Source organism: Ursus maritimus, unplaced genomic scaffold (assembly GCF_017311325.1).
Source record: "Ursus maritimus isolate PB19 unplaced genomic scaffold, ASM1731132v1 scaffold_20, whole genome shotgun sequence".
Lineage (NCBI taxonomy): Eukaryota > Metazoa > Chordata > Mammalia > Carnivora > Ursidae > Ursus > Ursus maritimus.
The window spans coordinates 43280745-43305248 of record NW_024424453.1 but is presented as its reverse complement, the minus strand read 5'-3'; the positions used below and the strand labels follow the sequence as shown (position 1 = coordinate 43305248).

At 43.5% G+C, this 24504-nt stretch overlaps 1 protein-coding gene across 3 annotated transcripts in view; it reads right to left on the bottom strand.

Moving 5' to 3' along the window:
• LOC103679996 (tyrosine-protein phosphatase non-receptor type 23-like) overlaps positions 1–21263 on the bottom strand; it is a 158352-nt gene extending 137089 nt beyond the window's left edge. Inside the window, exons 1-2 of one of the 3 annotated variants that reach the window (XR_005836592.1) lie at positions 19691–21263; positions 18537–18787 (exon numbers count right to left, since the gene is read on the bottom strand). Coding sequence is in view for 2 of the 3 variants with exons in the window: in XM_040636890.1 (XP_040492824.1) it covers positions 18537–18787; positions 19691–19853 (414 nt within the window). In the remaining variant the exon portion in view is untranslated. Of the gene's footprint in view, positions 1–18536; positions 18788–19328; positions 19428–19690 lie in introns of those variants that run through there. The other 2 variants (XM_040636890.1, XM_040636891.1) reach the window with 2 other exon arrangements.
• Positions 21264–24504: the final 3241 nt, after the last annotated feature.

The following is a 24504-nucleotide window of genomic DNA, read 5'->3' as shown; positions in this document are numbered from 1 at the left end:
GTGCCAGAGGTCATATAAGTATTATATTGACTTTTCTTCAACCCAGTCATATGACGAAATCAGTTCTATATGTGTAACAGACTCTTTTTAACAAGGCAGCAAAGATTTTATTGAATTTGAACTGGTTACTGGCTCATGTGAACAGCAAATTTAAAGGTTTCTTTCTGTGTGTGTGTGTGTGTACTGGTAGAACTGGGAAAAAAAACACGGCTAATTGAACACAGCGGATACTTCATTCAGGGAATCAGACACTATTTCTTAAGAGCCTCACATTTCGCATAAAATGAAGACTTCAGGGCAATTTTATGCCTGTGCTGCTACACGGGACACTGAGCCTCTCCCATCCCATGACTGAGAACCCTCACACAAGACTACTTCAGGTTTATCTTTCTTGACTGAGGGCACTTCAGAGGTGGGAAAAAATCTCTCACTGCCTCCACATTGCGACTGGCTGGCTTGTCGGAAGTGTCACAGTGTTTGATCACATTGGCGTGATTACTGAGGAATAGAAAGCAAGGAACTTCTGGTGGCTCATTTCTCTACAGTTTGCAGGAACCATCGCTCGCTCTTACATTATATTAGCTGACACATTGACAAGGCCTAATAACAGAACTCCACATCAGGAAACTATATCAGGAAGACCCAGAATATAGCTGAACAAGACAGGGCCATACCTTATAATATACTACCAAGGTCAGAGCCGCGCAACGTCTGATGACTGTTGAGTAAGAGCCACCGTTCTGACCAGCGGTCTGTGGCATAGTTCCAGTCTGTGGGGAATCCCCCTTTGAAATGGCTCGTTTCTTTTTTTTCCAACCTGATTTTTCACTAAATTGAAATCTAGCAAATATTAAAGAATGACACGGTATCTTTATAATAAGCTAACAGACCCTATTAGATAATTTCCACGAACACCGCATCACTTTTTAACAAAACCAATTTGTGCGTATAGAGTTTTCTTTGCCTCTGGGGTTGCTGATGTTGTATAGACCAACTCTGCAGCACATCCTGCAATGATTCCCAGCCAGGAGTCTTTGAAGATAATGTTGGGGTTCCATGAATAATCTTCATCACTGCAAAAAATGCAACAGGAATTACGCATTTGCCCGTGATAAGGCTGTCTGGGTTAAATTAAACAGAGGAAAGTACACTAGGTCTCGAGGACCAAAGTAGGACAAATGCCTGTTTTTGTAAACAAAATTTCACTGGAATGCAACCACATCCACTCATTTACAAACTGTCTGCAAGTGCTTCCACGGGACAACACCAAAGTGGAGACAGAGGCTGTATGGCTCGCAAAGCTGAAAATATCTACTATCTGGCCTTTCGCACTAAAAGTTTGCCAACCCCTGAAATAAAGTATTACACTTCTCGCTTTGTTTTTGGGGGGTTTTGGGTTTTTTTTTTTTTTTTTTTTTTAGATTTTATTTATTTGTTTGACAGAGACAGCCAGCGAGGGAGGGAACAAAAGCAGGGGGAGTGGGAGAGGAAGAAGCAGGCTCCTAGCAGAGGAGCCTGATGTGGGACTCGATCCCATAACGCCGGGATCACGCCCTGAGCCGAAGGCAGATGCTTAACGACTGCGCCACCCAGGCGCCCCTACACTTCTCACTTTGGGCTCAGAATGTTTAGACTGATGCCAGACCCTTTCCTGTTTATCTCATGTATGCTGATAGCTAATTTCTTGGTTTAATAAGGTTAAAATAACAAAGTTGGTAGATTAAATCTTTCAAGATTTAGGGTGGAGTCTACAGAAATTGCCTTATCCGTGCTTACCAAAATTTTTCAAAAATGGAATCTGGACTGCTCATACACTTGGGTTCAACAGCTTTTAAACTCCTGGGTAAGTTTAAGTAGCTTGTCTTTTTTCAACATGTCTTATTTAGTTGGTCACCAATACTTCCTAGGGTTAAATATTCTTAGCCTTCTGTTGTGTTTTGAAGAAGAAAACATGTAAACTACTTTGGATACAATGTTTTTCTTGACGTGAAAAGTTATAAGCATGGATTAATCCATATTGTACAAGATAAAAAAGTGCTTGTAGCAAAATTTAATAAGGGTATAACAACTACAGGATTTGAACTCACTGGTTTGGAAACATGAAGCATATACATTTTGGCAGTAAAAGAGAAAACGTTTGTAACAGTCTAAGAAAATTATTTTTAGGGAGGAGGATTCCCATCTTACACCTTCAAGGCAACAGAAAGAGCCTCAATGAGTGTCAGTTTTGCTAAAAACAAAGACAATGCTTGGAATTCTTGGTGTAGAGAGCTTTCTCTTCAGACTCATCTCTTCTTATTAGATCCAGCAAAAGGATGAATTCACACCTTTGGGGGTCCTGACACTCTATAACAAGGAAAAGCCTTAGATATTTTCTGCTTTAACCTTCTCCTCAAAATATTATCCCCATAAAGTATACACAAAGTCAAGACCCAAACATCCAGAACATTCTCTAGATCACGGTTTCTCAACCTTGGCACTACTGACACTTTGGGCCTGATGCTTCATCACGGTAGGAGGCATAGCAACATCCACAGCCTTTACCCTAGACACCAGGAGTAACCCTCCCCTGACTGAAAACCAGAAGTGTCGGCAGATAACACCGAATGGCCCCTGAGATGGGGGGGACAAAACTGCCCTCAGTTGAGAACCTCTGCTCTAGAGAAGAGTTAGATCTCTAACTTGCCCAAAGGTGATTATCTCATTCAACCTATACAAACCAATACTTCATACAATTAGGACCAAAATCCGTTCCCTTCCATGACGAAGTGGCTCCGCGTGCTATCACAGTCATCACTGCTATGCTCTACAGGAGACTGAGACTTTCCTCAGAAAATTTCTCTGTGCTAGTTTCTCTGATCGTCATCTTTTGCTGTAGTACCCAGATTTCCTTCCCACGATCTAATCAACACGTAGAAGGCATCGCAGGCATCCACTGTGAGACTCACTTTTCAACTCGGTGTTTTCAAACCCTTCCCTGATTCAACAGCAGTGATGGACAGCCTCTTGTAACTGATCAGGGCCAAAAACTCCATAGCCTGCTTTTGCTCCAGAGTCCACTGTGACAGATTGTTGCCTTACATACCGCACACTAACAATTTCTTATGACCGCGCCAACAGTTGAATGTGGTTGTTTGCCTTGAGATCCTTTTAAACCCCCAATTCAATTACCATGTTCATTTTTCTGATGAATCATCAGCAGAAAGCCAGACTATTTTTTAAAGAGTGATATGATCCTCGGCTGGAACATTACTTCTGGAGGACTCGGCTTTACCTACTTGGCCCTCAACACACAGTCTAGTCCTGAAGAAGGTCAGACCTTGGTACTTAATCCAGCATGAAATTAACCCTTTCCAGAACTTCTAGCTTCTTAAAGACAGCTGTTCTACAACTGACACCGAAAGAAAAAGCGAAAGCATAAAAACTGAATAATTGAGTCAAGTGTGTGGTGTTACTTTATTGTCGTCCCTCTACATTTGATAGCCGCAGAGATGCAAATCGCAGCTCTAGGCCACAATTAAATGGATGCACAAAATAAAGACTTCACGTCTATTTTCAAACATCACACAGCAGTGAAACGTTAAGTCTTCGGTACTGCTTTTCCCTCAAGGATTTCCTTTTTTCTCTGCCTCTTGTTCCTTCACTAGAGGGATGCACACCAGCAAAGCAACATGTGACATGTTGACACGGCCGCAGATACCAAATCCCCACAGAATGCAGGGACTGTGCCATAAATGAGGAGCTTTCTTTGAATTCCAAAATGGCCTGGAAGCTGAAAGTAGAAGGAAAAACTGGCCAAGTGACCGTCCCACACTTGGGCTGCCCCTCGGAGCTGGCACGACTGAGCTGAGTGCCTTCGCAGGTAACATCGGCACATTTCTGAGTGCAATGAGACTGGGAAGACATGAGGCTTAAAGCAAGGAGGCCCCAGAAACGAACACCTACCTGTCGGTCGATTTTCCTTTAGTCTTGCTCCCTGGACATGCACCTTTTTGAGTTGCTTGAAGCCGCTGACAGCACAGACACAACCATTCTGCCCTTCACCCTCAAAACACCCCAGTGGTGAAAAGGGAACCCTCCCTGATGCACAAGACTCTAAAATGAGCTCCAGCTCCTTGTCTCTACCTCAGACATAAAGAAATAAGAAGGGAATGACTAATGGGCAATTATGGTTGCCTTGGCTACAACTCTAACTTTTGGCAGATATATTAATTTTTTCTGTACCTCTGTGTGTTTAATACTTGTTTAAATAGTACATAAAAATACTCAAAAGGTGTCAGGATTATTGGCCTCGCCATATGCCCTTTTTCTTTCTTGACGATTGTTCCGTGACCTGCATTCTCACTCCCTGGTCCAGATTATCTGCCACAGCTGGGGTAGAGGACAGAGTGCTCACATCTCTCTCTCACCATTTTCCAAGCATTGCTGTGTTCTGAATATGATGCCTAGGGGCCGCCCAGCTAACTGGATGTGTAAATAAAAGAGTTTGAAATCACTTGAAGGTGTCATTCAAATTTTCATCCTAACAGGGAGGAAATTCACCACATTCACCCTGGGGCCATTTTCCCATCTCTTTTCCTGCTGACACACAAGGAATGTGCTAGACAAAGGCACAGCAAGTCCCATATTAGCATCTTTTAGGACTAACTCCCCAGTACTCCTCCAGTCTTAAAAAGATCACTCTTCTCACTCATGAATGAAAAAAAGAAATATAAAAAGGGTCTAAAAAGGAAGTTTTCATTGTCAGGCCTTTTTTTTTTTCATGTCCTCTCTTTTTCTTAGTTATCTCTACCTGAAACCCCCTAGTAATCATCACGAACTTGAAATTATATTGAGTGATATAGGAAGAAGAAAAATAGGATGCCTTAAGGGTATAACTTGGTAACTTAATACTCTTTATCCATTATATAATTTGAAAATTATTCCCTGCATTGTTGTTGCAAGCGCAGGGGCTCTGTGATGATATCAGACTTGGGCTCTCAGCAAGATTCCTCTGCCTGTGTGTTCTGACAAGGATCATCACAGTAATCCCCACAGTGTGAAGACAATCATTAGTAAACGGCAAAGAAGAGGTGTCAATGGTGCTTCAGCCACAGGTTCACCTACCCACTAATAAAGGCTTTGACCTTGGATAACAGAAAAGCCATCTCTTGGAACCACTTTACCAGAGACTGTTTTCTATAATGGCCAAGGACAAATACCAAGATTCAGTGGAACACCTAAGTAAAAATAGCAACACCACTAGACAAAAATTTTTGAATGAGATCTTGCTCTAGGCAGCCTCTATACACAACGATGTAAGCAGTTCAAAGACAACTGGTAAGTAATTCACCAAGAACCTAAGCCAAACCCTAGGAAGTCATAAAATCTTCATCCTTGTCAAAGGATTGGTTTCAGAGCATCTCAGAGGAATTTCAGTCAACAATAGCTGGGGCAGGCCGGGAGAGCTGAAGTCAGTCGACAGCATGGCTACAATAGAATTTTCTGCAGTGATGGAACGTTCTAGATATGCACTGCCCACGGGGGAGACTTTCAACTTAGAGCTCTGGACCATTTGATGTGTGGTTAATACAAATGAAGAACTCAATTTTTAATTTTATTGAATTTTAATTCCATTTAACTTTAAATTGCCATATGTGTCTACTGACTACCAGAGTAGAGAATGCAGGTCTGGAAACTGAGGGGGGTGGTTGGGGTTGCCAAGGATTGAGTGTCTTGTCCAGGCAAGTGAGAAAGCACTGTGAGGCAAGCCATAAGCGGAGGGCAAGGAGAGCCCCACAGCTTTCTCCCGCAGGCCACCTCCAGTTGATAATGAATCTCTGCTTCCAAGGCTAAGGCTGAACTCATTAGGAAGGAGGGCTGTGATGAACTAGAGACGTCTGCCATGAACACAGGAAGGGGAGCTGGTGGCAAAGGTAATGTGATTTCATCATGCCAAGTGGGTGAGAACTTAAACTCTAGCAGTAGTAGAGAGAAGCAGAGAAGGTAGCCAGGTTCTGAGGCCATCATCAGATAGATGGCCACTCTAGAAAACAGACTGGCTTGTAGTTATTTCTTTACTGCCCTAAACAGATGCTCTTCTTTAAATATGCTTAAGCAGGGATGCTAAATATATTCCTGTAGCCAGACAGCCAGGGGGCCACTGGTGTCATATTATATATTTAGCTGTTTATTTATTATCTATTGTATTTATTTAGTTATTTACTTGTTTAGTATCTGTCTCTCCCCCTAGAATGTGGGCTGCCTAAGAACAGGGACCATACTGGGCCAGAAAGTAGGCATTAAATAAAAGATGGTCTCAATGAGTATTCATACCCCACCGTATTCATCACAAATATATTTACAGGCCTCCCACATGCAATGTACTGTGTTGCGGGGGGAGGAGAAATAGCTGTGAAAAAGAAAAACCTGGTCCCTAGCCTCATGGCTTATATTAAATAGCTAATTTCACAATTAAGAATGTATGATACCATATTGGCAGGGACCTGACTTATGCAGTAGGCAGAGAAAGATGCAAATAAGGAAAAGCTTCCTTGGGTGTTACACTGAATTTTGAAGGCTGAGTTGGGATTAACTGGGTGACAGTGAAGGAGGTTTGGGGAAAACATTCCAGGCAAAGTAAATGGCTTGGGCAAGGGCTCTGGGTAGGACAGGGCGAACTCCAAAAGCTTAAAAAATAAATGAAAACAAAAACACCAAAACCACTGTTTTCCAAAGAGCAAGCAAGGCAGAGGGGCAGGACAGCAAGCTTTCAGAGTCAGTTGGTGATGTTCCCAGAGTACGACAGCCCAAATTCAGCCCATTGGACCTCCCAGACACCTGAACCCACCCACTATCATCTGAGGACATCCTTCCCAGGAATGACCACCACTCCTATGGACCCCAAATTCCAGCACTTTTAACTTTAATGAGATACTCTTCTGCTCAATTTCTTAAATAGGGTCACAGAAAACCATGGGGGGAAACACTCATTTATCCGGCAAAACAGAGACTTATACACACACACACACACACACACACACACACACACACACACTCAGACTTGTGTTAAGAGCTTACAAAAGACTTTGCTCGTGTGATACTGAATTTGTTTCCAATCTAGAGAGTTCTTAGAAAGGTAAAAATATTATCCCCATCACACAGTTGACAACCCTGAGGTTCAAAGAAAATGTAACTTGTCCAAGAGTTCAGTTAGAAGGGACAGAACCAGGATTCAAAGTCACAGCACCCCAACGTTTATAGCAGCAATGTCCACAACAGCCAAACTGGAAAGTACTGAGCTGTCCATCAACAGATGAATGGATGAAGAAGATGTGTTATATATACAACGGAATATTACTCAGCCATCAGAAAAGATGAATACTTACCATTTACATTGATGGGGACAGAACCGGAGGGTATTATGCTGAGTGAAATAAGTCAATCATAGAAAGATAATCATCATATGGTTCCACTCATATGTGGAATATAAGAAACAGTGCAGAGGATCATAGGGGAAGGGAGGGAAAACTGAATGGGAAGAATTCAGAGAGGAAGACAAACCATGAGAGACTCTTGACTCTGGGAAACAAACTGAGGGTTGCTGGAGAGGAAGCAGTGGGGGAATGGGGGAATGGGGCAAAGGGCATTAAGGAGGGCACGTGATGTGAGGAGCACTGGGTGTTATATGCAACTGATAAATTATTGAGCACTACATCTGAAATTAATGATGTACTATATGTTGGCTAATCAAAGTAAAAAAAAAAAAGTCACAGCACCCAAGTCCCGTTATCTTCCCTATAAGAACAGTTTCTTTCCAACTGAGGGCCCCATGAAAAATACTGAGTCTGATCCTTAGCGACACCAAGCCCACCAACCATGAAATTTTTTTGACGTTTTTTTAAGTTTTTATTTAAATTTCAGTTAACATACAGTATAATATTAGTTTCGGGTACACAATATAGTGATTCAACCCTTCCATACAACACCTGGTACTCATCACAAAAAGTGCACTCCTGAATCCCCAACACCTATTAACATATCCCCCCACCTACCCATCCCCACCTCCTCTGGTAACCATCAGTTTCTTCTCTATAGTTAAGAGTCGGCTTCTTGGTTTGCCTCCCTCTCTCTTTTACCCTTTGCTCATTTACTTTGTTTCTTAAATTCCACACAGGAGTGAAATCAGATGGTATTTGTCTTTCTCTGAATGACTTATTTCACTTAGCATAATACTCTCTAGCTCCAGGGCAGCTGGGTGACTCAGTCATTTAAGCCTCCGACTCTTGATTTCAGCTCAGATCATGATCTCAGTGTCCTGGGATCAAGCCCCACATCAGGCTCCACACTCAGTGGGGAGTGTGCTCGAGCCTTCTCTCTCTCCCTCTACCCCTCTCCCCACTCTCACATGCAAGCATGCTCCCTCTTTCTCTCTCTCTAATAAATAAATCTTTAAAAATGCTCTCTAGCCCCATCCATGTTGTTGTAAATGGCAAGATTTCATTCTTTTTACGGCTGAGTAATATTCCATTGTATATTTACCACATCTTCTTTATCCATTTGTCAATCAGTGGACACCTGGGGCTGTTTCCATAATTTGGCTATTGTAGGTAATGCTGCTATAAACATTGGGGTGCACATATCCCTTTGCATTAGTATTTTTGTATTCTTTGGGTAAATAACTAGTAGTGCAATTGCTGGGTCATAGAGTAGTTCTATTTTTAACTTTTTGAGGAATCTCCATACTGTGTTCTAAATGGCTCTACCAGTTTGCATTCCCACCAACAGTGCAAGAGGGTTCCCCTTTCTTCACATTCTCACCAACGCCTGCTGTTTCTTGTGTTGTTGATTTTAGCCACTCTGACAGGTGTGAGGTGATATCTCACTGTAGTTTTGATTTGCATTTTCCTGATGGTCAGTGATGTTGAGCATCTTTTCATTCCATCTATTGGCCATCTGGACGTCTTCCTTGGTAAAATGTCTATTCGTGTCTTCTGCTCATTTTTAATTGGATTATTCATTTTGGGGGTGTTGAGTTTTATAAGTTCTTTACATACTGTGGATACTAACCCTTTACTGCATATGTCATTTGCAAATATCTTCTCCCATTCCATAGGCTGCCTTTTAGTTTTGTTGACTGTTTCCTTTGCTGTGCACAGCTTTTTATTTTAATGTAGTCCCAGCAGTTATTTTTGCTTTTGTTTCCCTTGCCTCAAGAGACATATCTAGAAAGAAGCTGCTATGGCTGATGTTAAAGAAGTTACTGCCTGTGTTGTCCTCTAGGATTTTTCAACTATTCAATTTTATTTTTTTATTTTTTTTTTTTTTTAGAGAAAGGGAGAGTGAGCAGGGGTGGGCAGAAAGGAAGAGACAGAGGGAGAGGGAGAGAGTAAATCTTAAGCAGACTTCACACCCAATGCAGAGCCTGACACAGGGCTCAATCTCCCAACCCTGAGATCAAGACCTAGGCTGAAATCAAGAGTCGGATGCTTAACCGACTGAACCACCCAGGGACCCCTCAACCATGCAATTTTTAAAAAATTATTTATTGAGGTGATTCTCGTCCTGTTGGTGAAGGCACTCCTCTAAAGAGCCTTCTCCAGCCAGGGAGACCTCAGCAACTTTCTAAAACACACTTACTTCAAGGTTGCAGTCTATAAGGAGCTGCTTTAGAAAGTTCTACAGCCACTTACTCAGAAAAGTCATGGTATTAATCCAAATCAAATGCAGAGCCTTGTTTTGAGCTATTTTTTAAGTCAATTTGGAGAACCTGAAATCATTCACAGGGCCTCATTAGTTCTGAAATACAATGAGTCATTTTCAGACTCATGGATCGAATGCCCCAAAGCACTTTCAACAGTGACAGCTCTCATATCCTGAGAGTCTGCAATGATCCACATGCTTTACATGTATCCTGTAATCAGGGTGACCAACTGTCCTGATTTACCTGGGACCCAGGGTTTCCTGGGACAGAATGAGCTGGTCACTCTACAGGCAGTTCAATCCTTGTAACACTCAGGTGCGGCAGGGGGACTTATCCAACATCTTAACTGATAAGAGAATTCAAACCAGTGTTCCCGGGGTTTGCCCAAAGTCCTCAGAGCCTGCAGAATCAAAACTGGGGTTTGAACTGAGATCTGATTCCCAGGGGTTAGTCCTACCCTAGCCCTCAGGGTAACCACAGCACCACAATTTAGCTGAGAGAGATGGACATCCTTGGGTACTAAAATGTAAATGAATACCTCAAACCTTCCTCTTCTCTGGAGAATTCTCACCTTTCTACCTTAAGAAGTGGAGAGGATTTTTTTCAGGACTGAAATAAAACTGGGAGCACTCTTTTGCCTTAAGCTTGGTGTCCTGATTTGCATGTCAATGCCAGCAGTGTTATTTCACCTAAGGGCTGCTTTTAAAACACCCTGAGCAGAGAAAGCAGTCTGGGCGGGGAAACTAACCAGTAAATTGTGGAGAACAGGCCACACCAGGGCTTCATCAGGTGTGGGGTCACACCTGATGAAGTGGAAAGAGCAAGACTCTGACAGACTTAAATTTAAATTCTTCCTCTGCCATATACCAGCTGTGTGACCTCAGGGCTAATAATAGGTGTTTCGCAGGCTTACCGTGGAGCATAAAATGAGATCACCCAATGTGAATCTACCTTGCTCCATGACCGGCACATGAAAAACACCCCGTAAATGTTAGTTCGCCAACAACCCCCAAGAAAGCAAACTCAAAATGACCCTTCTTTGTAATCTCCTTAAACTTCCACCAGGTTTCTGAAACCTAAACCTATGTGTAATAATAGGTTGATCAACAAGAATACAAACAATCCAATTTAAAAAAAAAAAAAAAAACAGCCAAAGATTTGACAGAATTTTCACCAAAGAAAAATACAGATGGCAAACAGGCACATAAAAAGATGTTCAACATCATTTGTTAATAGGGAAATAAAGAATGAAGCCAAAACAAGATATCATTACATACCTACTGGAATGACTAAAATTAAAAATATTGACAATACCAAGTGTTGACAACGTTGTGGAACAAATGGAATTCTCAGGCATTGATGGTGGGAATGCATGCTGGATTGGTACATCTGGAACAGCTATATTTGAAAACAGACTTGCAGGTTCTTCTAAAGTTAAATACACTTGTAATAGGACCCAGCAGTCCCATTCCTAGGAATTTACCCAAGACAAATAAAAATGTATGTCTACACACAAAAAAAAAGTTTCTTAATAAAAACCAAAAATCTGTAAACCGCCTAAATGTCCATCAACAGACAATGGATAAACAATGTGTGGTATGAAATACTACTCAGTAAAAAAGAAGGAACCTACTTATACAAACATGAAATGAGTAGATACCAAATACATTTTGTTCAGCAAAAGAAGTCAGATGCAAAAGACTATACACTATTTGACTCCATTTATATGAAATTTTGGAAAAGGCTGGGGTGGGGTGAGGCAACTGTCTACAGGGGAACACAACAGAAGCCTTTGGAGGTGATGGAAGCCTTCCACATTCTGTTTGGGGTGGGGGCTACAAAGGTATTTATAATCGTCAAAACTCATTGAACTGTATGTACACTTCAAAACAGTGAATTTTACTACATTTAAATTATGCCAAGAAACCTCACTTTAAACAGAAAATTGATCATAAAATACAAAGAGTCTAACCTGGGGAGAAGGATGCAGTCCTGCCAAATGGGTAGGGTGGGAAACATGGCAGGATGGACAGGGCAGACCCTGCCACTGGTTTGCGAATGGAACTTGACTTGCACCTTTGGTTATTGGGGAAGCAAATCAAGAAAGGGGAGTTGTTTATTAGTTAGTGTCTCTATATTTCCCAGTCTCATTTCATTTAGCTACTTCTAATGCTTATTAGACAGGTCAACACTTCACCTTAAAATATATATTTTGTGTGTGTGTGTGTGTGTGTGTGTTTTTAAGATTTTTTAATTTATTTATTTGACAGAGAGACAGCCAGCGAGAGAGGGAACACAGGCAGGGGGAGTGGGAGAGGAAGAAGCAGGCTCCCAGTGGAGGAGCCTGATGTGGGGCTCGATCCCAGAACACCAGGGTCACGCCCTGAGCCAAAGGCAGACGCTTAACGACTGAGCCACCCAGGCACCCCCCCCCCAAAAAAATATGTTAAATGTCCCCACTTACAAAGGATTTGCCTTGTGTTCTCATCTCTCTGATGGTCTTCACATCCTACAGCATCACGATCTGTGTATAAGTGTGTCTCCTCTATGAAACTGTGGGTTTCTCTTTCAAGTTTGTGATCCCAGCATCTAGGAGGTGTATAACGAGTGTGGACTGACACATCAACGCAGCATTCAATACAAAGTGCTATTCATAAGGGCCCACTATGTGCCAGGCTGGGTGCTGGAAGAGTGTGTGCTCAGGAATGAACAGCCTGCCCCCAACACTTGCCCTCTAAAAATGAGGAACACGCTGTCCATGGTGCCTCCTCCTGCCGGACTCCTCTGTAGGATGTAAGGTCCAAATGTAAGCACGGAAATATATTGATATGTAGATTCAAAAGTCAAAGCAAATGCTTTAGGGCTTTTGAGCAGGAAACCAACTTGCTTTAATGCAGGGCAGACCAAAAAAATGTTAATGTATTTCATTCCAATGGGCATGAGTTCCATCGAAGATCTATATTTTAAAACATCAGGGCCCAACCACATTCATCCTGAGATTATCTGTTCAGCAGACGTGAAACATATCACTGATTTCATTTTGTAAGTGAGAAAATGAACCTGTACATAAGCAACGGAAGACTTAATTTTCCTCTGTATTCTTTCTTTTCAAATGGTAGGAAATTAATGCTAAAAATATATTTCAGGTTCTTTAAGTGTATTTGTCTGTCTGTATCTGTCTGGTTCTTGCCTTCTCTCTTTGCCTCTATTTCTCTCTCTCTTTTTTTTCTTTGCTCTCCCTCCCATTCTGCTTCCCTCTCTGTCCCCCTCTCCTCCCATTCCCTCCTTTCCCTCTCTAGGAGAGGAGTTACACCAGTTGTTTTGCCCCCTGATACCCGCTCCCCTTGATCTGGTAACAGCACCTTGATTTTCCTCCCCAAGGACTATACCCCTTCCAAAGAATACAATTTGCAAGAACCGTCAGTGTAATGCCCACTCTTCCCTGACCAAGAGGCAGATATCTGATCCAAGCAAGGTCCACTAGATAACCCTGCCCTGGACTTTGGCTCTTGAGTAGAGTGACAGAAAGGCAAAAAGATGGCTGGAATTTATTCTTCTTGTGTCAGTGCCCTTGAGAGACCTTTCCTCACTTTCTACGACTTAGATCTTCTGAGATCCCTTGGCTTCAGTGTTTCTCAAAGCCAGTTTTATCATTTCTCCTTTGATTCTGCAATTACCTTACAACCTTACAATAAAATACCTTTTTGCCCAAATTAAAGTCAGTTCCTGTTGCTTGCAAAGAGGCCTAAAGGATACAACTTTTTTAGTTCAATCACTTTTTTTAAGTCTTAAAATGTGCCACCTACTTCTCCCGAGTAGCCACAAATGTCCTGTGTAAAAGCAGGGCTATGCGTTTGCTTTATTATTTTATTATTTATTCTATTATTTTATTATTGAGTGTACCCCTGGGGCTTGGACTGGGATGTAGGGGCCTTCTATCCTGGTCCTCCTTGGTTTTCCCGATAAGAGAGGAGAGGTCTGTTGAGAAGTCAAGATAAAGGATAACTCTTTCCTAACCTCCTGCCCAGGAAAAGACCTCAAGGCCCACAGGGCAAAATCAGGTCAATTAGCACCAACCTGGTTTGACTGTCTGTACCACTTCCAGCCCCACAACCCTCTGGGAAACTGGAAATTCTAGGTGAACTTGGAGCCCCAACTCACTCTCCTTTTCAGAACCCTGGACCACAAAGGTAATAATAATGATCACAATTATTATTATTAACAATTACTGAGCAGTCAGCACCTAGGAAGCATTGAATTGCAAACTGTATACAGTTTATCTCGTTCAAGCTGTATAATAATAACTATTATTCCTATTTTACAGATGAAAATACTGAGATTTGGAAAGGTCAGGATCTTACTGAGGTTTAGAGTCAGGGAAAGACAGAGCCAAGAGCAAATGCACGTCTTTTTGATTTCACTCTTAATCAGAAAGCCAACAGTCTTAATCACAATGACACCGTGCCTAATGGGGGCAAGTTTCTGCTTCTGTGCTGGAAATCAGAGTTCACCTGGCTAATACAATACAAACATGAAAGGGCTTCCATTATGTTTCATGCCAGAAACAAACACCCAAGGGGTTAGGCATCAAAGTGAACTGTCTTGATTTTATCAATTGCCTTTTCTCCTCCACTTGCCACTCGAGACGCTGCTGTCCTCTGTGTACTGACAAACCCTATCTTACCTGGAGCAGGAGTGTTTTTCAGGATAAAATAAAAAAGAAGACAATCACTCCCCAAAGCACTTAAGAGCTTTGCCGAAGTTGCAACTCCCATTGGGCTCACTGCAGCAGGATGCTGAGCTCCGGAGACCTCAACCTTTGTACTTCGCAAGCTGCTCCTCCCACCAGTAAAAAGGGAGGAATAGTTCACCCCAGTCAAATGTGGCTCTTAAGTACTCTCTCAAAGACCTTTCGGGTGTAAAGAAAGTCTTAAACCCTAGAAGGATAAGATGAAAAACACCAATATGTTTGCAAATTCATTCAACAAACGTTGACTGGACAAGTTGAGCTAAGAGTACCGTGCCAGAGTTCATTTCTTCATTAGGATATACATGATAGCATGAATGAGAAGAATGTTAACATTAGAGGAAGCTGGGCAAAGGGTATACGGGAATTCTCTCTTACGTCTGCAACTCTTCCATAAATCTAAAGTTATTTCAAAATTAAAGGCTTTAAAAAATGTACCAACAGGCTGCGTAAGAGATTCCCTACACCAACCTCCGTAAGACTGATGATTTAGGACAGCACGACTGCTGAGATGAGAATCTTGAGTCATGTTCATCAGTGAAGTATCATTGGTAGCAACATCACGGAGTGTCTCTAATCCAAAACCACAAGAACGTATTTTGCAAACCAAGGCTTTAACGAGAACTGAACAAAGAAGAGAGCTTGGTCATGAAACCTCACATCTGGGCCATAAACATACACTTCAGAGTAAATGGTAAATGGTGTGTGTGTGTGTGTGTGTGTGTGTGTGTTTGGTGGGGAGGGAAGAGAGAGAAAGAGAGGAGAAGAAAAGGGAGAATCATTTATATCGCTCATCTGGGATCAGGGGAAGAATTCACACATATTGGATAAGTAACTAGATATCACAGATGGAGTGAGTTACGGGGTACTGGTCCTCAACACAAGGAAGTTTAACTTTTCCAAAGAAAGTTTCAGAAATACTTATCCAAGAGTTATTCAGCCTAAGCAAAGCATTTCAGAAGAGTTTTCAATGGCCCTAAGAAATGGCATATCTAAGGCCTACAGAGAACTCTGCAGGAAAGTTTTGAGGTTGATCAAAAGCAGGGTGGAGAACTCTTTCAAGGACAGGAAGGCCTCTTACTTAAGGGCATGACCATGCACCTGCAAGACCAGAAGAAAAGAGCTCTGTCTGGTTTAGAGAAACTCTTTTCTGATAGGAGGAGGAAGTGCTTAAGATAATGGGTGAGGAAATATCTTACTAGGTCCCCTAAGGAGGGGGACCACCTTGTTTTTGATGTCACTGCAAGAGGAGGAAACTGGTTTATGTAATGGTTTAATATAAACCTGCCTGAAAGCACAGAGGAGGAATAAATGGTCGATTTAGGGTCTACGCCAATTCGTGGAATCAAAGCATATATAGCATGTAGCTGCTTTCACATTTCTCCAAAGAGTGGTTGGTAGAGAGGAATCGGGCATTGTTATTCTAGGAACAGAAAGTGCCAGTCATATCATGAAACTCTGGTGTAAAAAATCCTTTGACTGATCCGGTTTTCTAATCTTTCCTCCTATTTCAGAGACTTTCTGAGGATGTATAACCATGCACCTGCAATTCAGGAGACAAGCTGATCTGGCATTAAGCTCTGATTTCTTTTCCAATAAGACAACTGGGGTAAATTCATGAGAAAATAATGGCCCCAGATCAGAATCTGGAAGAAAAAAAAAAAAAGCCATTACTCCCTGGACACTTTATTTGGTGGGGAGGGGAGTCTTACCCACCGACTACCGACATTTACAGTACCTTTGCTCCAAGGAAGATTCAAGATAATAGAGTATTCAAAATTCATACTTCATTACTTTCATGAGTGAAAAGAAAATACAATAGTTCATTGCATTACATTTGTACATTATTGTGCTTAAATCCTATCATGATAATAGCCCCACTTCACCCCAAACAGCTTCGTAAAACCACATTCCACTTTATCCCATTTTGTCTTCCATTTGTATTTTAATAGAATAATTTGGTCAGACACCCAAACGCCCTCCTGCTACTGAAAGCAGGATTTCCTAAGAAAAATCAATTTATAACTTGCCTTAGTACCCATCAAAGACAAAGAGAGTTATTAAAGTCTGAAACACAGCAACCGTCCTCAAACTCAGAAGAGCCAGTAGGAGAGCACCAGAGGCAAACGAAGGGTTAATGCAGCTGATTTCTGGCTTAAGAGAAGGATGAAACACGATTTTTTAAGGCAAACACCTGGAGGGAAAAAAGTAGTATTTTGTTTCCACCTCAAGAAATTGCAGACAAACGTAAAGCAAATCACATCAGTGGAATACTCAATTATCTGAACATGCTAATTAACGATATGTAATCAACCCGCTTTCAGGCCTGTCTTCACCTGCTGTAATTTTGTAGTGCATTGCCTTCCTTATTCCTCACAACCGGTAGAACATTAGACAGTCTGCATGGTGCATCAAAGGGAAACAAATAAGCACAGATTTTTGCTGATGGCAGGAATTTCTCATGCTCTGGGCATATGAACCAACAATATGGAAACAGCAGCACTGGCTGTATATTTTAATTATTCCCCACACCTATTCTGCAAAAGACACTTAAAGTTCGATTAGGTAATATGATACTCAGTTGCGGTTATTTCATAAAACTGAGTGCACACAGTCATTTAAAGTAGTAAATATGCAGTCATGACAGAATTAAATATTCATGAAATCAAGAGCAACCGGAAAGCTGAGGATATTAGAATATTAAAATTCATCATCGTTTTTACAATGTAAATCTTGTATGCATTTGTAAGGCACCCCGGTTCAGCCTAGTGTGTGTTCAAATTCCAGTTCCATGGTAGACTGCCATTTAAATTGCAATATTGATTTGGGTAGATAAACAACAATGTCAATCCTTACCTCAGTTTCAAAATGCAAAACAATTTTGAACATTTGCAAATACCAACTTGTTAAGTGAGCCTGTCTCCAAATACAGAACAGCAACACTCAATGTGATCCCAACGTGTTCCAGATATTTGTTTAATTCACTAGTACCTTCGGGAAGGTCCAACAGAAACCAAGGCAATCTCCTAGAAGGAGCACTCATGACACGCAATTCTCCTCTAACCAGGCAAAGTAGCTATTTTCTTGCACATTTCCTTAAGTGATCAAAAGCGAGAAAGTATATTGACTGACCCTTCTTGGGTTCGGGTACCCTGTTTTGTTGCACCAACTTTTTCCCAACATTAGCAGTTTCAAAACGTATTAACAAATGCATGTGTACACTTTACACAGATACAACTAAACACTAGCTTCCACAAAACGGAACTCCAAGCGTGAATGGAAAAAAACTATGCTCAGAGACCAAGCTGTAATAAATACACTCTAATAATATTACCAAGGCAGTATTTTCTATGCCGTTTCCTTTACTTTACAATTTTCTCAACAGAAGAAACATCAGCACCAGAGAATGATGGCATTTGAGCAATTTCTTACTGGAATCCAATTACCTGAAGAACTCCCCTCTCCACAGTAAGAAGTAGCTATCCCCTGGTCTACAATGACACAGCAGGGCTGCGAAAGATTTCCAGGGCTGGTCTGCTGCCAGGCACCTGGTCCCTGCCCTTCTGGCGAGGAGGGTGCCCGCTGAGGAGCAGGACCTCGAGTTTAGAGCTGGGTTAGGCAGCGCTCTCCATTCTGCAAATGAGCCAAACTTTGCTCCCATTGTTGCCATCTTAAGGTTGATGTCACCTCCCTCCAAGGAGTCTCAGAAGCCACTTGGCAGCTCCCGAAGACACGCTTCCCCTTGACCTATATCATCTAAATAAGCCTTGGTTATACTGTGTGGGCAAGCAAAGGTCTCTCAACACGGCTCTCCGGAGGTGCCGCGCTCTACCCTGGGCATCACATCGCATGTACCAGAAGACTTTTCTCTGCACACACCTCTGAATACGGAAACCAGGACAGACTCCTGCACACGCCTTCCAGTTCGGAAAGTCACTCTCTCCCATCGACTCCCCTCAAACGCACGCCTTCCCCACATCTGCAACCCCCACCACCACACAAACGAGGGAAGGGGGTGGGGGGAGCGGAGGGGTTAAAGTGACAGCCACTACTAGAGATCCTCGGTTTTGTTCAAAAGGTGTCACAGCTCCAACACTGTGGACCTACCTTGCTGTCTCCTTTCTCGCTGTTGGGTCTCGCCTCGGGATCGTCGCTGTCCTCCGCGCCTGCACTCTCGCCGGGCACTTCATCCTGAGCCAGCTGCTGCTGCTGCTGCTGCTGCGGCTGCGGCTGGGGCTGGGGCTGGGGCTGGGGCGGCTGTGGCGGCGCCTGGCAGGCTCCGCCAGCCCCCTGGGAGCGGGGGATGGGCTCCGGGCGCGGAGAAACTCCCTCAACATCCATCTCCATCTTCCCATTCACTGGAGGGCAAGACAAAAGCGGAGCGGGGACTTGGCAGCGGCGCCCGGCGGCTCCCCAGCTGCCCGTGGCACGCATGGCTCGCCGAGGAGGGGCCGCCTCCCGCGCGCCCTCCCTCCTGCCGCCCTTCGCCCGCGCTCCCCGCAGCTCCGCTCGCCCGCTCGGCTCGGGCGCTGGCGGCGTCTGGGCCGGGGCGCGCGGGGAGCGGGGGGCCGTGTGTCCTTGGAGCGGTGGCCTTCGGGCGCCCCCGGCAGCCCCGCTAAGCAGAGCGCATCCCGGCGGCGGCGGCGGCGGCGGCGGCGGCGACGCCTCCCAGCCGCGCGCCCAGCCCCGGGGCCGCCCGGGGACTTGCTCTCCAGCCGGGCCTCCAGATTCGCGGTGCTTTCCAGCCTCTCCTGGGGCCCCTCGGCGTCTCCCCTCCCCTCCAACCTTCGGAACAAAGTTACTGGAAGAACGGCCGGGCGAAACGGACAAGGAATAGGGGCTGCCAGGTGCGAGTGAGCCCTACCATCCCCGCCCGCTGACCAAGCGCCGACCCCTCACCTTTGCCCTCGCCCCGGCGCCGAAGAGCCCAGGAAAGGAGGGGTTTCCGACCTGCGCCAGGTGGTGGCGGCGAGGACCGGCAGGAGGGGCGCATGCGGAGGGCCGGGGGCCGGTGCGCCCACCCCTCGCCCAAGCCCGGGCTACCCCCACCTCCGCGCGGGCCCGGCCCCCCCCGCCCCGCCCCCCGCGCCGAGCGTGTCTCCGGGGTCAGCCCTCCGGAGCGTGCGTGAGTGTGTCCCCGGGCTCCCGCTCCTCGGTCTGCTCCGCCGCCGCCGGCTCCGCGCCACACAGCCCCGCGCTAGAGAACTGGAGTGAAGAAGCGGCGGAGCCGGCGGCCAGCTCCGGGCAGGAAATCGACCTACCCTCGCCTCCGGCCCGATCGCGGGCTGGAACCGGGAAGGGGTGGGGCCCCGCGTGGACGGCGAGGACGCGAGGCTCGCAGCGCGCCCGAGTTGGGCGTAAAGGTCGGCCGGAGAGGGTCGATGGGGGAGGCGGAGGGCGAAACGAGAAGTCGCTGCCAGGCATTGACTGCAGTGTGCCCCGGGGTGGGCGCCAACTGGGCGCCGCCGCTCCCAAGTGGCGAGCTCTCCTGTGCTGGAAGGGCGTCCTCCGCAGGGCAGGTCTCCAGGAGGTTCCGGTGGTGACCCCAGGCCAGGCAACTAGCTGCGTCTGCAAATATAGATAGATAGAGGTGACAAGGGTAGACTTGGAAATTCTTAAATCGGGGCTCACCGACAGTCAGGTGATCAGCATGACTTCTAAATTTAACACCACTTGGTCCTGGGGAGTAGCTTACAACTTCGCGGGAACTGCTAACTGCAACTCTGCGAGTCCGGGAGGGACCCTCCAGCAGCTATGGAGAGAAATAGCAGGTTATTAAGAACCTGTTTAATATTAAATAGAGCCCATTGTTCTGGGCTTTGAGTTCCATAATGCCCCCAAATGGATCAGCAGATAAATGAACTATTCATGCATTTCTTAGCAGAGGGTGGCCTTTTTTCCATAACATATAATGTATCACAGATAACGCTTACCTAATGAAACTAGAAAATTGCATTGTTCGTGACTGCTTTGCATTAACTTAAGACAACTTTTCCATATCAAGACACTGACTCAATAGCTGCAGTTACACGAGAACACATCATTAGGTCCTATCCTTCAATTCAATCTCTTAATCTCTGACTCTGCATGTAAATGTGACAGAAATTAATTGGCACTTTAATTTAATCGGTGTAGACAGCCAATCTGGATATTGCAATGTGAGCATGCTTTCGCAAAGAAAAAATTTTGGGGACTGAATTACCCATTCACTTTTCTTCAGAATTTCTAAAAACCAGATTTCAAGCTCATTTTCTGAGTTGGGAACTTATTAAAAATAAAATGAGCTTGCATTAGTCTGAAATTCACTATATGACATATGACCCTTTATGAAGTAATACATCAGCCAAAAACATATAGAGCTCTGTGCCTCTAAAGTACTTACTCTCCATTTCCTTCCCAGTATATTGTAATAAATCAATTCTTATAGTATTTTTATAACAGTAAATTAGATTATGTGTGTAAAGTGCTTAGCAGAGCGTGTTAGTGCATACTGAGCACCCACAATCATTGCCTGTTAGGCTGAAATAGTAAGATGATAGAAATGCACTGTGAGCACTCCTCTGAGGACCCCGATTTAGGAAGAAGAAATTGTCAGTTTAATCTTTTTATATAAATTATTCTAAAAGAAACTTTGTATCTTCAAAGAATGAAGCCCTTTCTGAAGGCAGGAAGAAAGTCAGTGTGGTGTTTTGTGCAATAAAGTTTTGAATCTGTCAGATTTTCCTTCCCCAGTGTAGAAGTAAAAATTACATGTCAGGTCCAACAGGAGCTTGAACAGCTGACTGGTAAGTTATTATTCTTACATGCTTGTCACTTCCAAATGTGTTTGTGAACTTCTTTCAAGGCTTAAATGAAGATTAAATCAAAATAAAGATACAATACTTCAACTAAATTTGTTCTAAATTTAGGCATGTGCTTGTAAAGAGTCCCACTGTTAAATGCAAATATTTTTCTTTCTCTGCCCTTCTATTTTTTTGGGGACACAGATTTTTTTTTTCGCATCTGTCATAAGTAAATATGGGCTCAGAAAATATATTACATTTCAAAACTGTTGATTGCACCTAATTATGCATGTAAATTGCTACTTCAAGCATGCAGACAGCTTGCAACATTTTGAAAATTTTGCCCTAGTAGTCATCTGAGGTATTTGTGTTACTATTTTGCTTTTGCCTTAAATGACTTCATTTCCCGATTAGCCTCCCAATAATGATGGATCTATGAATAATTTTGACCTTTTGATGTCTCTCTTTTAGATGATTCAAATTAGCAAATCAGCACTTTCAACAAAATCACCCTTCTTATTGTTTATACCAGGCCATTTGATGTTTTGAGTCATTGAGATGAGAGTATTCAAAAAGGTGTCCTGAAAGAACTATCTAACCCCTTGGTACTCAAAATGCGGTCAATGGCCCGGTAGCATCCCAACACCTGTACCGTTAGAAACCCTGACTCAGGCCCTACCCCAGACTTGCTGCATCACAGTCTGCATTTTAACATGATCCCCAAGGGATTCCTACCACATGCAAGTTTGAGAAACACTGCTCTAATGCATCACATAGTTGGCCTTTCTACATTATAATTAACTTTGGCACTATTCCCCTAAAATACTATTGGGAGAGACTTACTAGGAAAGCACAATCACAGAAACTTCCCGCCTTGGTCAAGATATTATTGTCCCTTCCTGCCCTCCCGTCCAGGATCTTAGTGTTGCAGAATGAGAAGTTACATAAATTAAGAATGTAACTGTTTGTATCTGGTCATGAATTAGAAGTATACAATTTTCTCACATCAAAAGGCATTAACCTAAAAACGGAAGAGCAATTTATCTTGAATAATAAATTTCATGCAAACATGTGGAACTAGTTCCTTAAAAGCTCTGGTTATTTTTGACATTCTGCAGGAGACTTGAAAGTCCACAGTTTCTGCTCTGCCTGGATTATTGATACCTTCTGTTACAATGCAAGCAGGAACCATCAAGTTTGTGTCTATGCAATGACAATCTAATAAAGCTCCAGTAATTTGGCCTAAGGATGGACTAAATTATATGCTTCCGTATTTTTAGGAACTAACAGAACTTGTTACTTGAAAGAATTTCTTTAAAGTGCATATAGATAGATCAATAAATTATTATTTTAAAAGGCTATCCAGTACAGTAGTTCTCACCTTTAACGTACATGGTATGACCTGGGGAAAGCTGTTGAAAATGGAGGTTATGATTCAGCAGGACAGGAGCTGGGCCAGAGAATATGCATTTCTAAGAAACTTCCAGGGGAAGTCAGTGCTTCAGGTCCTCAGACCTAACAGACTTGCTATGTCATCATTGATGGTTCTTAAATTGTAATCACTGGGAGAGTGATCACTTGGGGATTTTTTAAACCTTTGATGCCCAGACTACCCACTCCCAGACAAATTCGGTCAGAATCTTTGGGGGTGAGAGCTAGGCATCAGTGGTTTTTAAACCTACCGAAGCAACAATGATATCTAGGCAAGACTGGAAATCACTGTAAATCCATGATTCTCCAAGTGGGGTCCCCATACCAGCAGCAGCAGCACTTGGGAGCCAGATATAAATGCTGACTCTCAGGCTCCACCCCAGACCTACTTAGTATCTACACTTGAAGATCCCCAGGTGATATGGTTGCACGTTTAAAGTTCGAGAAGCACAGAAGCAACATGATCTCAACTCTTGTATCTCTTGGCTTTTTACGGATCTACACCCTTTCCAAATGTGTGTAGAGAACCTCATGGATCAAGTTCCAGCTGAGAAGAGCAATCCATAAGCATCCCCAGCTGTTTTAATATCTCTGTGATTAGCGGCACTGTCCAGCATAACTTTTCTGAAAGAATAGAAATGTTTTCTATCTGGGCTCTTCAATAAGTAGCCACCAGCCACATGTGGCGACTGAGCATATGAATTATGGCTAATATGACTGAAAAACTTTTCATTTCATTTTAATTGATTCAAATTTAAATAACCTCATGTGGTTATTGGCTCCCCTATTGAACGGAGCAGCTCTAGAGCAATCATCTTTCCTGTTGCTCAACCCTTATTCAAATTCCCAGGTTGAACACAGGCCCCTCCTGCTCAGTTTTTGTATGTATTAATCCCCAGTGAATGCATCAGGATGAAAAACATCTGCCTTGCCACCTCATTTACATAATAAGTAACATTATGCTTATTATTTTGAATGAGAGGAGTTTAACTTGAATTAAATGCCACCAAAAGTTGTCAAAACCTTTTTCATAGTATTCATAATTACGTAGCTTTAATTTTACAGCCTTTTCAAACGTCAGCACACATGGGGTGCATTTGGAACTGCCTTAAGAAAAGGAGACAAAAGAGCGCAAATAGATTCTGGGTAGAAGACACATGAAGATACCCCCTCCCCCGATATCTTATTGGCGCATAATGGAAAGTTGCATAAATTAAGAGTGGATCTCTGTTGAAAATAAATATCAAAACTTGAGGATTCCTCTCAAAATGGAAGATGAGATACAAAACAAAGGAGGGACCAAGGAGCCGAGGTGACAGAAGAGAGTAAAGGAAATTCAAAGTAGAAATGCACTCCACAATTACCCAGAATGTAAATATCTAATCTGTGGAATGGGACAGGATAGGAGAGAAGGGGGCATGGGCATGGAGGGAGGAGAGTACGAAACAAAAGTACTCATCATCTGAAGATGGGCACCAGCATCCTGGGTCTTCCCTTCTCCAGGATGAGAACAGCAAGCAGCAGCCACGGTTAGTTTCATCAGCCCTGCCGACTGGCTATCAAGTGCGCGCCACGCATCGTCCCCCACGACCCTCCCAACAACCCCGTGAGGTGGGTACGATCAGGAAAGAAATTATTCAGAGGACATCAGTTTAAATGACACATCTCAGAATAAAAAAGCAAATCCCTACCTGAGAGGGAAGAGGACAGTGTTCAAATAAAGCGAGCCCTTTCTTTTGAAAAGGTCATGTGTCATTTCCAAGCTGCATTAACCACAACATAGCCTATAAAAGGAGGCTAGCACTAGGAAAGTACTTCATCGTCATCATATTCATATTTCATCAGGGTCTCTGCCTTGCCCA